General features: G+C 40.6%; 1 protein-coding gene across 5 annotated transcripts in view; it reads right to left on the reverse strand.

Moving 5' to 3' along the window:
- FMNL2 (formin like 2) overlaps window positions 1-15,653 on the reverse strand; it is a 345,204-nt gene that overhangs the window by 61,460 nt on the left and 268,091 nt on the right. For all 5 annotated transcript variants that reach the window (XM_030887752.2, XM_030887757.2, XM_045298702.1 and 2 more), the window contains exons 7-9: window positions 5,850-5,958; window positions 3,379-3,455; window positions 1,414-1,507 (exon numbers count right to left, since the gene is read on the reverse strand). In XM_030887752.2, coding sequence (XP_030743612.1) covers window positions 1,414-1,507; window positions 3,379-3,455; window positions 5,850-5,958 — 280 coding nt within the window. The remainder of the gene's footprint in view (window positions 1-1,413; window positions 1,508-3,378; window positions 3,456-5,849; window positions 5,959-15,653) is intronic.

Below are 15,653 nucleotides of genomic sequence, written 5' to 3' on the forward strand. Positions count from 1 at the left end.
GGTTATGGAGGCTGATGAAACCAGTACTTTTTTTTCACTGTCACTGTTAAAAAGACAAAAGTCAGTATGTGTATAGGTTCTATCCAGGGTTGGCCCAAAGTGAAAAGTAGTAAGATTTTGAAGCAGCGATAGACTAGGGAAGAACCATGCAAACACGAACTGGCAGGCTATTTTTCCTGTTCACATCTCTGAAGTTTCCTAGTCTATGGACACTGTCATGGGGTCATTCTCTAGTACACTGAGAAACTAGGTAGTAAGTCCTAATTAAAGGGAGGCTTTTCGAATTCAGCACTTCCTTTTGATAATTCACACACAACCGAACCCAAATGTTACTAGTTTCATAAAAGCAGCAGTTAGGATGAGAAGCAATACATTTTGACCCTGACTCTGCCAACTACCAAGTTAAGTGAACAGGGAAACCCTGTATTTGAATTTTAGTTTACAGAAGTATAAAATGGAGAAGGGATGAATACTTGTCTCATAGATATCACAGAACCAACTAATTTCTTGGGTATACCTGACAAAGCCTGTGTCCTCAATAAGTATTTGGAAATTATGATAGAGTTCGGAAGCCGAAGATCTGGACTTTCATCCAATCTAGGTCTTCATCCATAGTACTTGAACTCAAATGCTATTACCAGGATACAGCCTACACTTTAGCTAGGAGCTTTCTGTAACCTGGGGATTCAAATACCTTTAACGTTTTCCAAGGATCACCTGAAAGACATTAGACCCCTACTAGAGAAACTAAGAGATACTTTTCTTGACTATGTAATATTGAACATTACCATGCAAGAAAATTAGCCATACTTCACTCATGATATTGTGCTACTTTGAGGATGAATCCTTGGGAAATACATATATGTCATTGTTTCTTCTTTTGTAGCTATTTAGTCTTCATTTTTATACATGCATGTCCATCAATTTATTACTTACCTATAATATAATCACTTGGTTAAGATTACATGCTCCTAAAATTAGGCTCTGTGTTTTAATTCCATAGGCTCTTCATATCACTCAGCAAAAGCAATGATAATAAAGATGATTTGGAGAAAGTAACAATGAAGAGAAGGTTCATAATGATTGGCATGGTAGGTGATCAAGTATGCGATGCAATGAAAACCACATACAGCTAACAAAGCCTGTCATCAAACTAGCTCTTGCAAGGTCTCCAAGGGAAAATGAGTCGTGCAAATATTTTTAATTTATCCTGGAAATGAGACACCAAAGAAAGCTTAATCTGTACAGTTAAGCTATTTAGACCCAGCTATCATTTTCTCTTTAGTAACATTCCAGAAAATAAATTATTTAGACATTTTTAGACCTGGAAGAAATGAAAAGGTAAATAACTCTGTACAAAGATGCCCAAATATAAGGTATATGTGTTCTAAGAGAAACGATATAGTATCCTACCTCCTTAAAGTTATCAAATGCTGATAAGATTATTTCATGTCCGCCTCTGACAAGACAAACCGCTGCCAACAGTTCTAAGACAAGGGCTTTTGTTCTGTTAAAATGAGAAGAAAAGAAACACCAATCAATGCAAATGACACCAGGATGAATCAGCTGTTCCTGCCTCCCAAGATGGATATGATAATAATGAAATATCATCATATTTCATTTGTTTGTTAAATCCTTTACTAACTAAGGCACGGTTAGATTAAAGTATAGCTTCAAGCCTTTATTAACTGCTAAATGTGTGACTTGTCTAAGATAACAAACTTGAAAAGTATTTTTCTACTCTCAACATAACAAATTACTCACCAATGAAACTAATGTTGGGAAGAACAGTCTCGTTCTTCCTATTACCAGGTGACTTGGTGAAATGCGGTTGGGAAAAAGAAAATCATTAAGGAGCTAAACACAACAGGAGACTTGAGACCGTGCAGGAAAACAAACCACTGAGTAAATATTTTGTGAAAGTTTTGGAGCCAGAGGCAAAACATTTGCCTAACAACTTGAAGAACTAAAAACCAACCACCCAAAGTCCTATATTTCAGATCTGTTCTTTTACAGATGGCTCCATAAAAATCTCCCAGGACAATGCAAGTTTCCATCATTATTCTTTATATGCAGAAGATCTGGAAGGAACTGGGTTACAGCTGCATTACTCTAAAATCTTCCTCTGGTTCGGAAAGGAAAACTCCCTCCGAAGGTTTTGCAAAGGAGAACCTGGAGATGCAGTTTAAGCTTTCAAATCTACGAAATGTCAACTATGTTCACAGTTTCTTCACCTTCGGACCACTTCAGCTATTTCATCTTTCTCCAGCAAGAAAGGGAAGTTCCAACCTCTTACGCAAAGACCTTCTGGATATTCACATGCCAGCTGTTTTCTTATTTGTTTGTCTTTTTAGTGAATAGTGGACGGCAGGGACATACAAGTATGACTAGCAGGGAGTCTAATAAGCCAAAGAGGCATCCACAAAGTTGCCAAGTTTTAATCAGGTTAACTTGGAAACAAAATTCAACATTTAAATTGTACTTTGACGTTTTCGCAATGTATTCCAGAAAGGATCTCATTAATACTCAAGGGTTTGTATTTTTTTTTAAGCTGAAGTAAGAGTTTTGACATAATCAGTCTATATAGGGGTATCTGATTAACGTGAATTAGACATTTGACGTGCAGAATGACTTGCCAGAACGGAAAATAGATCAGAAGAGTGAAACTAATCAAGGAGCACATGCTTCGGGAGGTCACCAGGGATGGACATACTATATGGAGCTGGCCTAGAGAGAAAGTAATCTGCATACATCGTTTTTGTTGTTTTCCATGGTTTGGTAATAAAAGCCACGCATGCAGAGATCGTAAAGGAAGTGGTTGCAAGACGTAGGTTCTCATTAGCTTTCAACACGAGCTGGTGCCACTGAATCTGTACCAAGCTTCTCTTGGCCCTCTTGCTTCCTGGCAGCGTCACCCTCGCCATCAAATCTAACAGCAAGGATGTTAAGAATGAGGCTTTGAAAGGGATACAAACTTGTGGGTAGAAGTGAAGTGCCAAAGCTGTCACCGGTTACTCAACTCTGCCACATGTGAGAATGGTTTTTGGCTGAAAGGAAACTCCTACACAGCCAAGAAGTCTAGAGCCAATCTTAGAGTCACACTCCAACGTTTCAAAACTCTAACTTGATTAAGTGTTAGCTAAAACCAATCAGTCCAGTCTCTTTCAACTCACAGCAATCCTAGAACAGAGCACTGTCCCATGGGATTCCAAAGGCTGCCCTATCATTCTCCCACAGAGTAACTGATGGGTTTACACCACTGACCATTCAGTTAGCAGCACAAAACTTACCCACTGTGCACCAGGACTCTTTAAGTGTTAACCAGCTCTCTGCTTTCCCTAGTGTGATGTAGACTTGCATAGCACAAAACATGCTTACCTGGGATTCTTGTTGTTTAAACTTAGGGCAATCTCATTGACAGCATGTGGATGAGACATGACCATGTTGAAACCATACTGAAATCAACGCAGGGAGAAAAAAAACGAAAAAACAAGACATTAGTTTTGGGAATCAAGTTAGGAGACTGTCAATGTTGATTAAAAAATAAAAGCTGAGCTTTCTGTCTAATGTAATTTATATCATATTAAGTGCATTTCTGTCTCTGCTATGTCAGTATCAGAACATAATTTACCATTAAAAAAATCTGGAATGATGCTATTATCAAGCAGATTACCGTTAAGCAAACCATATTTCCATTCTTTATAAATGAACTGCATGGTTTTCCCCCCTTTACTGAAATGGCAAAGATATCTCTGAGGCTGTAGCCAACTCTATTTTCAACCTTTTCATTCGAATCACCTCAGAAGAGTCATCAAAACAACACTGGTTCTCCAGGACTCATTTTCAGGTCAACTTACATATTTTTTAAATGTGTGAAGTGTTGACAGCCACTGCCTCAGGTCCTCTCTCTGGGAAACATCGGGACCAGAATCAGACCCAGACCTAGAAAGCCCACCCTGCCCTGGGGTATGTTACCTCATCCTCTATAAAGGAACTCGGTAACAGGTTCAAGAATTGTTCTTGATTCTGTGGAAATGAGTAATTATTCTCTTTTTCCCAAGCTCACTCTCAGCAACTAACCCTTTTTTCCTCTTACATTGAGCCAATCAAAGCAATCCGACAAAAAATCCTCATAATCTCTCACCCACCAATGAGTCCACCAACACAGACTCCCCACACCTAGGGTGAAGAGTTCTATACTCCAAGGCCAGCACTCTGTGTCCTACCTGATCCCACTCCTCACCTACTCTCAGACATGATACTGCTCCAGCAAGTCTCCGATGCGCCAGCATCATTTTCACCTCTCCCTGCTGACTCATTACCATCCACATAAAAGCATGATGCAAAATGTAAAAAATCCAAAAGGCTTTCTATGTCCCACTTGCCATCAAGTTGATTCCAACTCAGGGAAAACCCATGTGTGTCCAAGTCGCACCGTGCTGCCTTGGTGTTCCATGGCTCGTATTGTGGAAGGGGCTCTCTAAGCTCTTCTTCTGAGGTGCCCCAGCACAGGCTCAAACCTCCAACCCTGCAACTAGCAGCTGAGTGTTAACGGAAAACACCATTTCCAGGTGTGACTAAACGCCTATTCTGCATGACACTTTTCCTGGCTGCCTCATTTAAAGCTGCATACACATTCCTAGCACTTACTATTCCCATCCCTAGTTGCTGATGCCTCTTACTAAGGTACTTAGTTGCTGATGAATCCTTCCAGGGTACTTAGTAACGGGTCTCAGGAGCCAGCCCTCTCAGGTTGAAATCTTGACTCCAACACTTGGTAGCTATAGGCAAACCTCTCTGAGCCTCAGTTTCCCCATCAGTAAGAAGGGGGAAGTCTTATTACCCATCTCATAGGGCTACTGTGAGGTTTAAACAAGTTAATAGACTTCAAATCACTAGACCTGCAGAAAGCACTAGCTAGGATTTAGCTTTCATTACCACCATCATTTGAAGTTTATCTATGTTACCAATTTACTTATTTATCATCTGTTGTCCCTCAATAGAAACTAAGTTCGTTAGTGCACATATTTTAACTAATTCTCCAGTCTCTGTGCCTGGAAGAGGTTTGGGCACGCAGTAATTGTTTTAAATGTATTCACTGACTGAAAGAAAAGCTGATCGCATCTTTCTCTTCCTACATTAAATTCAGCACCCTTATATTGGGTCACAACTCTAAGCCACTACACTTACACCCACCCATATGACCCAAGTAAATTCTATTTTTATACCTGAATTGTGTTGCCCAAATCTAACACCTCAATTGCTCACCAAACTATACTTTTTAACCCTGTCAGTCCATGCAGGATACTTTAGACTTCTTCTACTCTGTGGTCAGAATTCACTCAACCCATTGTCTCCAATGTCTCTCCCAGAGTCTCTCAGCGTATGGCCAATCTGCATCATAACTCTCACAGGGTGGTTGGGAACCTGTGCTTTTAGCAAGAATTCTCCAGGTGATCCTGTAACTCAGTCTAACACAATGAATGATAAGTTCTTGTTCACTACATAGCCCAATGAGAGATAGCATTAGTTTACTCATTCCTACCCATCTAAAGTTGTTCCCTGGCCAGAGATTTACTTTGCCTCCACATAAACATTAACCAAATGATCTAGGCAAATACATTTTCAGTGTAGTGGAAAATAATTTTCTCCTTTTAAATATATTCTAAAACATAAATGCTAATTTGAGGGTGATGAACTCCATCTTGAATAAACCCAAATGTCCATTAACAATGGAAGCTCATTAAATCTTGGTATTTACATCAAACTGAAATAATAATAAAGAATTGAGATTAAGATTGGATTATACCTAATTCAGAATTTTTTAAAGGGTCGAGCAACAAACATACCTGGTAATTCATGATGGCACGTAAACACATGATGCATACATGTACGTCATCCTTTTTGCTCACCAATCTTGAGTTTTTCAGAGTTCTTCTGCTTGGCAATGTATTATACCTACAAATAAAAAGGGAAATCTCCATCAAACTACAGGTTCTTCTCTGGGCACAGGCACATGCGCTAATGAAAGGAGCGTTTTTCTCTACGTTTACCTGTGCCACAATGGGAACTGCAGCTCAAAACCATCACCAATGAACCCACCACCACCACCAAGCCACCTCCGCAGACAGCCAGGTCTGCACTGCTCTGTGCTGGTCATCCTCTTAATCAAGTCAGAGACCCACAGGTAAGGGCACTCCACCTCACCCACACAATAGAGCAAGCCAGACCGATGGCAGATTTAGCAACAATTCCATGCTCCTAATCAGCAGGCCAAGCTGGATTTGAAGCCAGAAGCACTGTGAACCGAGACAAGACACATGCAGTCTAGTCTACAACAAGCGAGTGCAGGGGTGGTGAAACTTAGCTTATATGTAGAACTCTTATCACCTGATCTGAGTTTAACTGCCCACTCCCATTCCTTTTCTCAGGAGTGCCCGTAACTTTTAAGCCTAGGCAATGCTTCCACATTAGCATATTTGAAGCCAGGCTGTGATCTTAGACCCTTAGGCCTTAATAGTCATGTAAACACCTCCACAGCCTGTCTTCTACCCAAACCCCAGCACAGCAGCTTAGAAGGAACTGTGCCTGGACCTTAATGGAAGAAGTTGTCAGTGCTGGGATTTGTACTATGGACCATACACTGTTAAGCATTCTGCTTTCTCTTTCTTGGCGGCAGGGAGCCTGCACATAGTACATCGATGTAAAGTGATGCACATTTCAAAAGCTGTCAATGACTTTCAAGTAGTCAAGGCTAGGAATGTTCCACAAGGTAAGCTATAGCCTCTCCTTCCTGAGCTGAACTAATGAAAATGTTTAAAGGAGGAATGAATAATTAATATCAACTTGCTCTCAAAAGCCCCACAGGTGCAGAACAGAAGCTGAAAAGTGAATTGACAGGTCTACATTGTGCAACTGAGCAGCTATCATAGGTTTCATTTTCTGTAAAAAACTATCCAACGGGAACAAAGAGTGTTCTTTCACTTAAGTCTACTACTGAGCCAAATATATTTTTAAAAAGCACCCAATCTGTCACTTGCCGCAATGAACCTGAATATGTAAGATTTCATTTGCTCCCTGCTTACAGAAAGGACAGTTTGAAAGAGGGTAGGCGAGTAAGGCTTTATGCAAGGATGTCTGCTTTATTCACTTGGAAATAAAATTTCAGTAGTGGAAACTGGTCTAATTCACTCTTGAATGAAAAAAAAAAAGAGGCTGAGATTTAAGGAGATTTCAGATTTTGTTATTACCAAGCCCAATTTCAACATCTAAAAATACAACTTCAAAATGTGTCACTTTGCTACATGCTAACTGTGAATGAAAATGCAATGCTTGGATGTCTCACAGTGACTAGTGCAACTTCAAAGTGTCAGGTTACCCAATAAGCAAGTTACACATGGACTTCCCTGTGCTTACTTACTAATCTGTAGGGAAATTTTTTCCTATTTTTTCACCACATCAAAGACTCTGCTTCTAGGCACACACAATCACTGACAGGTGCAGAGTACCCAGTAAGCAAGGTAAGCACAAGCAAACCCATGCTTACTGGGCAATCTACCTCTGCCTTTGACCAATGACCACAAGCATGAGATTTTTTCCTTCTGCATCAGAAGTTCTTTCTCTCCCTCTACCAACCTTAACTTATTTTATCCTCAGGTTTGCCTTTCTTTCATGGAATCATTTGTTAGGTACACGACAGAGTTCTCATTTTTCATCAAAAGTAATCGTAACTATTTTAAAACACAATCATCTAAGATTAAAAGAAAAGGCTGCTACAATGGAAACAGCTGCTCTTTGCTAAATTACCATCTATGTGCAGCAATGATTCCAAAGCTGTACCGACCAAAGAACACTGTTCTTGAGAGGACACGGAGTAAGTCATTCTACATAATTCAATGTTGCTGCATCGTTCCAAATACATTTTAATTATCTCAGCAAGTACACCAAATATATTTAATGGTGTTTCCTGAGTGTTGTTAAATAACATAGAAGATGTCTTCTATTTTATTTATTGATCCAATTCTTGAGCTATATTGTAATAAATCCCTTTTTAAATCCAAGAGCTACTTATAATCATATTTAATAATGTACAAACCAGTAAATACTAATTACTTAGAATGCTTTACCTACTAAGTATTAACATACACACCAAAAATATTAACACAAAAGGCTTCCATTTATGATATGCATTACAGTAAATCCCAAGTATATTTTCTGGATCACTATTTAAGTAGATTAACATAAAATGACATAATTACACTTATTAATATTCAAGAGTTAAAAAAATACATATAGCATATAAATGTCAAATAAAAATGAGTGTTGTATTCACTAATTTGTACATTCAATGCACACAATTAGAGCTAAATTTTGCTAAAGTGTACGGTGGTTGCTTTTTAAAAAAATTTTTGGCTTATACAAAAATAGAGTGAGGATTAAGGGCAACATCTGAAGAACTTGTATGTTTAAAATAATAGCCAGCAATGACAGCTGAAGGAGATACAAGATTATTTACTCCAACCCCTCTGATACAGATGAGAAAGCTGAAGCCAACAACAGTCACATCTACATAGTAAGTAAGACATAGAGCCGAGATGAGACTGACTCAGCCAAGACTCCTTACTGGGATTCAGGGATGTCATGTTGTACAAGTTATTTCTCAAGCTGCTTTATCAGCAATCTGTCAGGTTATAACGTGAAAAAATGTCCTGCCCACAGCCATCTGCACTAGTTTGTTTCTTGTCAAGTGTTAGTACAATGTCATCTTGATGTGGTTTTATGCTTTGGTCTGCTATAGATATCCTTTCCAACAATTATTTCACCATGCTGCGCTAAAGCTAGGTTACCAATAACAGCAACGTTTGTACATCTCTTTCAAAATACCAGTTGTTACCATTGAAGAGTTGATTCCAACTCCTTGTGACCTCACACGTGTCACTGTAGAACTGCATTCCCCAGGGTTTTCAATGACTGCTTTTCAGAATTAGGTGGATAGGTCTTTCTTACGGGGTGCCACCTGTGGACTCGAACTTCCAACCTTCTGTTTGCCCATCCAAGGCCTCTTTTCAGAACACAGTGGCCTAAATAACCATCCTTGATTGTAAGCCTATGATAACCTTCTTGCCTTAAGCTGACAAGACACATGGAGCTACACTAGAGCCCTGGAGCTGGAGGAGCCACGTGGAGAGCCCTGCCAGCACTGAGATGCTTCCACTGCCACTGGATCCACAACTTTCCACCCACTGGCTGTGATCATCCTGCATTCGGCATCATTGCATGTGTTGCATGAGTCTGAAGAGAAATTTATAGATTGCTATCAGACATGGGCTAATATCAGGCTTATGGACTTGATCTGGATTAGGCTGGGATGTTTTCTCAATATACAATTGCTCTTTTATATAAAGCTCTTTCTTATACACATATGAATGTCTCTGGATTTGTTTCTCTAGTCTACCTGGACTAACACACTTATCAAGAAAGTAAGGATTTTGCTCGGTTTTATGGAATTCTCATTCTACAAGAATTTTCTTCCACTAGACACATGTACATTGATAAATGTTATAATCCTTTTTCATCTGAAAATATATAGCATTAAAAAGAAAACACCTCTAAAAAAAAGGGAAACACCTCGATTTAGGATCATTTAAAATCTATATGAATTTTTAAAGAGTGGGAAAGGGGGAACCGATTACAGGGATCTACATATAACTAACTCCCTGGGGTACTGACAACAGAAAAGTGGGTGAAGGGAGACATCGGACAGTGTAAGATATGACAAAATAATAATTTATAAATTATCAAGGGTTCATGAGAGAGGGGGAAACGGGAAGGGAGGGGGGAAAATGAGAAACTGATGCCACTGGCTTAAGTGAAGAGCAAATGTTTTGAGAATGATGAGGGCAACGAATGTACACATGTGCTTTACACAATTGATGTATGTGTGGATTGGGTGAAGAGTTGTATGAGCCCTCAATAGAATGATTTTTTTAAGACTGTACAGTGAATTAGTGTGTACATTAGTCTACTCCTCAGCACATATTTTATGTAATTCGACACTTTTGAATTAGGTATTTGGATTATTTGCTTTAATTATCATCTGAATAAAGTTTAGGGAAGGAGCAGGCTTTAAATTCAGGTCTGATGCATGATGCTAATACTATCTAATAAACACTTCTAAAATTGGCCCTGTAGTACTTAGTACCTATTACGGAAGAAGAGACCTCTAGTCTCTTCCACCTCCCTGTACTAGCTAGCCACCAGCCACAGGAAGCCAACCAGAAACTTTTCTTGAAGCTACAATATTTTTATTAAGTATCCATTGTTAGGAGATACAGTTAAGAGTTTAGCAGTTACAGGTTGGGCTGCTAAAGCAAGGTCAGCAGTTCAAAGCCACCAGCTGCTCACTGGGAGAAAGATGAGGCTCTCTACTCCAGTAGAGTCTCAGAAACTCACAGGGCAGTTCTTATTTTCAGGTGCTAAAGGAAAATGAAAGTTAAAAATTTGGCTTTTGGATCACATTAGAAGGTCCTCCATGAAGTAGGAGGAAAATGTAGAACAAAACTCAAAGTCACAGAAGCGACCAAGTTTACTGGCTGAATAGAGATTGGGGGAACATGCAACACTACACCCCTAGTCACCCTTCAGGTCTGGGAAGGCTTTCTTTTCAGCCAAACAATAGACAGGTCTCTAAAGGAAACAATAACTCTAGGGAAGCAGTGATTTAAGGTCAAAGGGGGAGCATGTGCCTCAGGATAAAGCTAAGAAGGGCAGGGAAAAAAGAGAAATGCACACAGGGTATACAGGAAGGAGGTGAGATGGGTGCAGGTAATTTCAGGGGATTGCAATGAATTTTAAAAAATTGAATTGTTGAACATAAAACTGATGATCTGCTCTGTAAACCTTCACCTAATTCATAATAAAAATAGGCTGCTCCTGCCTTTGAGAGTTATCCTATAATTTGCCGGGTCAATGAAGATCACACAGATAGCCCTTGTATCGAAGTGGACTCTGCCCATACTCTAGCCCACCCCCACCCCCACTTTGTGCTTAGAAAAAGAGTTATACTATGGAAAATGGGCATACCAAGCATTATACACATATATATACACACAGAGAACAACACAGCATAAAAGAGACTGTTTTTTGTAAACCATCATACCTAAAATCTCAATATAATCAACATTTTTAAATAAAGCATTATCTGATTGGATTAACACCAACCAAAAGACCAAACCGACTGTGAGTGAATCTATTACAACTCACAGCAACCCTATGAAACAGAGTAGAGTTGCTCCCTAGAGTTTCCAAGACTGTAAATCTTTTTTTTTCATCATTTTTTGGGGGCTCGTAGAACTCTCATCACAATCCATACATACATCCATTGTGTCAAGCATATTTGTACATTTGTTGCCATCATCATTCTCAAAACATTTGCTTTCTTCTTAAGCCCTTGGTATCAGCTCCTCATTCCCCCCCACTCCCTGTTCCCCACTTCTCATGAACCCTTGATAATTTATAAATTATTATTTTGTCACATCTTACACTGTTCGATGTCTCCCTTCACCCACTTTTCTGTTGTCCATTCCCCGGGGAGGAGGTTATATGTAGATCCTTGCAATCGTTCCCCCTTTCTACCCCACCCTCCTTCCACGCTCCTGGTATCAGCACTCTCAGCACTGGTCCTAAAGGCATCATCTGTCCTGGATTCCCTATGTTTCCGGTTCCTATCTGTACCAGTGTTCATCCTCTGGTCTAGCCAGACTTGTATGGTAGAATTGAGATCATGATGGGATGGGGTGGGTGGAGAGGAAGCATTTAGAAACTAAAGGAAAGTTGTATGTTTCATCGTTGCTACATAAGATTTAGTCTTATCCCCTTACAGAAGGGTCGTACCCTGATGACCTCCCCGTGACCCTTCTGTAAGGGAATAAGACTAAATCTTTATGGGAGCCAACAACCTATTCTTTTTCCTGCCAAGCGGTTTGTGAGTTCGAACTGCTGACCCTGTGGGTAGCAGTCCAACAATTAACCCACTATACAGCCAGGACTCCTTTGGGCTAATATTGACCAACAAATTATCTTTGGAGACATGAAAGCTAAATTTTAAAATGTGGAAAAAACTAATTTGTGGTATGAGTGTCATCAATGTGACATGACTGTAAGCATGAGTAAATAGAAAATACTACCAATGTGGATGTAAAATACACCTGTCTCGTCGGACTTTGAATGTTGGGGTTGTATTATTACTATTTCTGTCTGTGTCTCTACATTTTCCACAATCAATGTGTATTACTCTCTCAATCAGGAAAACAAAAAGGACATTACAAAAACTAATGCTCTTAGATGGCCTAGACCTGCCAAGGCAAGGGCTCCCTAGGTAACATGGTCTGGTCTTACTGCTCTTTCTGCGTCGATTGCTCTGTCTTATTTCCTGAAAGGGCTCTTTCAGTTAGAGAGCTGTCCTTACCTTAATAAAGCAAGGCTGTGGATAGCTGTGATGAGACCAAATCCTGATACAGCATCATTAACAAAAGAACTCAGCATCATTAGAGAAACTCTGCTTTGCATATCTTATTCCCTGGTGCTGCAAACACAAAACCCTCCTGAGTGTCTGGGTCACATGGATTCACTTAAGTATGCCTGACAAATCGCAGCAAGAACCACTCAGCGGTTAAAAATTCAGAGCAGCCAAATAGTGTACACGGTGCAAGTGTGCAATACAGTCACACAAGTGGATGCAACTCACTACACTCTCTCTCTGAAAGGGTGGATATGGTGGCTCTGCACCCAGTTCGATGCCAACCCTTTAGGTTACCTGTCTTTCACAAACATCCACTATAGAGAAGCTTTCCACAGGACCTGAGGCTTCCAGAGATGGAGTGGAGGACTCTGTAAGAAGTATGGGGGCATCTGCATTGAACTAATACCCTTGGTGGTGTTCTGTGAAAGAATGACATAAAGTGAGACTGACTACTATAATATTTTCTTCCTAAAATATATATATGCATATTCTTCCTGAAGTTATTAACAGCACTTTATATTTAAAATATATTGGAACAAAGTGAAACTGGAGTTTGTCCTTCAGACTCCTTGTGGTATGTTAAAAGGTCCAAATGAGGGGCAGCATGAAGTTTCTCACAGATAACTGGGGCAGAGAGCTTTTAGCTCGTTCTCGTGTAATGTGTCTTGAAGGATCCTAAATGCTGTCAACGGCTATTGGTCCATGTTCCCATAACTCAGAGTTAAAATTGGCCTCTGCGACAATGCACTCCCTGGGGTACTCTTTCTCTTCACCACTGGCTCTCCGTCTCATTGTGCATGGTAGCTTAATCTAAGAGAAAAGAAAAATCAGCTTAAAGTCCAAGTCTAGAACATCTCCTTTTGTAGTCCAAGTTGGGCCAGGGTAGAGACCCATTGCTCCAAAGCTTTTTCCGCCCATTACTTCAATGAAGGTGTTTCTTCAAGGTTCTATCCTGGGCAGGCTCCTCTTTCTGGTTACTCTCTTACTGCCCCATACGTTCACAGGTGTTTTACTATCACCTAATGCTTTTTTGACCTATTCTAACCTACACTTGTTATCATTCCTGGACCAACCTACGACATAGTTTCACACTTTAATTTCTAGTTGGATCCAATACAAAGCAATTCATATGACTAATCTAAAAGGCAGCCAAATGTGAATACACATTACTTTTCTCCCTCAATCTTTTCTCGAGTTCCTTCTAATAATGCCCTGCCTTAACTTACTGGTTGCCCCAACTGTTACTCGCTGCCTCGGACAGTTGCAAAGTTAAGCACTGCCAGTGAACGTTTTGACAAAGGTCCCTGGGAAAAGGGCCGTTCATGTTGAGAGAGTTCCGTGTCAGGTCAAACAAGCACAACCGTGCAGGTGGAGTCTTCTAGGGAACTATCCAACAGATCAGATCATGACAACTCTGAAAAATGGGACTTTAAAGGAACACCAACTCTGTTCTGCCCCTTCTACTGGCTGTGAGACTGCACCATTTTTCCCTCACTGCGCACTGTTGGTTGACAAGGCTAACAGGACGTGGGGGTTGTAAATACCAAAAGCTCACTGCTGTGAGGTTGATTCTTACTCCGAGTGGCCTGATAGGGCAGAATCGAATCTCTCCATCCAGTTTCCATGGCTGGAAATCTTTACAGAAGCAGACTGCCACATGTCTCTCACCCAACAGCTGGAAGGTTCAAACTGATGACCTTTTGGTTAGCAGCTGAGAACTCAAGTCGCTGTGCTGCTACAAAGCTCACTGCTTTACTGAGATTCAGCCATTTTTCCTGAGTAAATACTCCCTAGTTTGTTGCAAGCCTTTAATGGATGTCTACAATTCTGATTGTGTCGATTCTAACCCATTTAGTCAATTTTCAGAATTGCTTTTTATGGAGAGAACTTTTGAAACCCCTTGTTCCACGATTCCCCCCTTATATCCTACAATAAAGCCAAACTCTAGAAAGAATAAAAAATATTTAAAAAATAAAACCAAATTCATTGCCACCGAGTCGGTGCCGACTCACAGCGTCCCTATGGGGCAGGGTAGAGTGCCCCAGTGACTTTTTGAGACCCTAACTCTTTACGGGAGTAAAAAGCCTCATCTTTCTCCTGTGTCCTATAAGAGACACCTAAACCATTTTTGCCCCACGTGTTCATCTGAAGGGCAGCAAGTCCTTCAAGTTGGTGGGGGCCGACCTAACAAAGTCTTCTACACCATCGAGTCTATCTGGTGAATCAGAACAGTTATTTAGTGCTGTTTCAAGAGTTTTAGGAACGTTTGTTGAAGAGGTCATGTGAACAGAGAAGCCCCGTAGAAAAAACGACCCACTGCCAACAAGCTGATTCTGGCTCATGGCAAACCTCGAGGGCAGAACAAAGCGGTCCCCTGTGGTTTACAAGGCTGTGACCTTTCTAGAAGCAGACGGCAGCCTCTTTTTCCCACAGAGCAGATTGGGGGTTTGAACCTCAGATCTTTTGGGTGAGCAGCCTAGTGCTCAGCCACTGTGTCACCAAGGATCATGAATCCAAAAAAACCACAAAAAGTGAACTCGATTCCATCAAGTCGATGCTGACTCATAGCAACCCTATAGGACGTGACAGGACTGCCCGTGTGGAGTTCTGCGACAGTAACTCTTTGTGGGGGTAGAGAGCTTCGTCTTTGTCCCTCGGGGTGGCTGGCAGTTTCCAACTGCTGGCCTTTTGGTTAGCAACCCAACGCATAACCACTCTGTCACGGGGCTCCTTAAAGGAAACGGAAAATATCACCACCAATTTCTCAGGCTCTCTTCTCCATCACCTTCAAAAACTGCCTGATATTTTGCCAAGGAGTAAACAAGAATTCTAAATGTTATCTTCGTACTGAGACATGAGATTCAATCCTATGTGAATTCCATCTGGGACTATGATAGGAACAGATTGCAAAACGGACATAAGGATCACAACCACGCAGAAATGACAGGACCGCTTTTACTAACCCTACGCATGTTTCAGCGTCCAATAGTTACAGGGACTTGAGAGTAATAAAGACGCTATCGGACAATGATTGTATACGTGATAAGCATAAAAATTCAGCAAGCTTCACAAAACAGATTTTGAGGCGCATTTCCCACTTACTACCATCTGAGCCCTCTGCTGCACGCCTGCA

This window comes from Echinops telfairi, unplaced genomic scaffold, assembly GCF_000313985.2.
Source record: "Echinops telfairi isolate 266 unplaced genomic scaffold, ASM31398v2 ScPeMD7_4;HRSCAF=17, whole genome shotgun sequence".
NCBI lineage: Eukaryota > Metazoa > Chordata > Mammalia > Afrosoricida > Tenrecidae > Echinops > Echinops telfairi.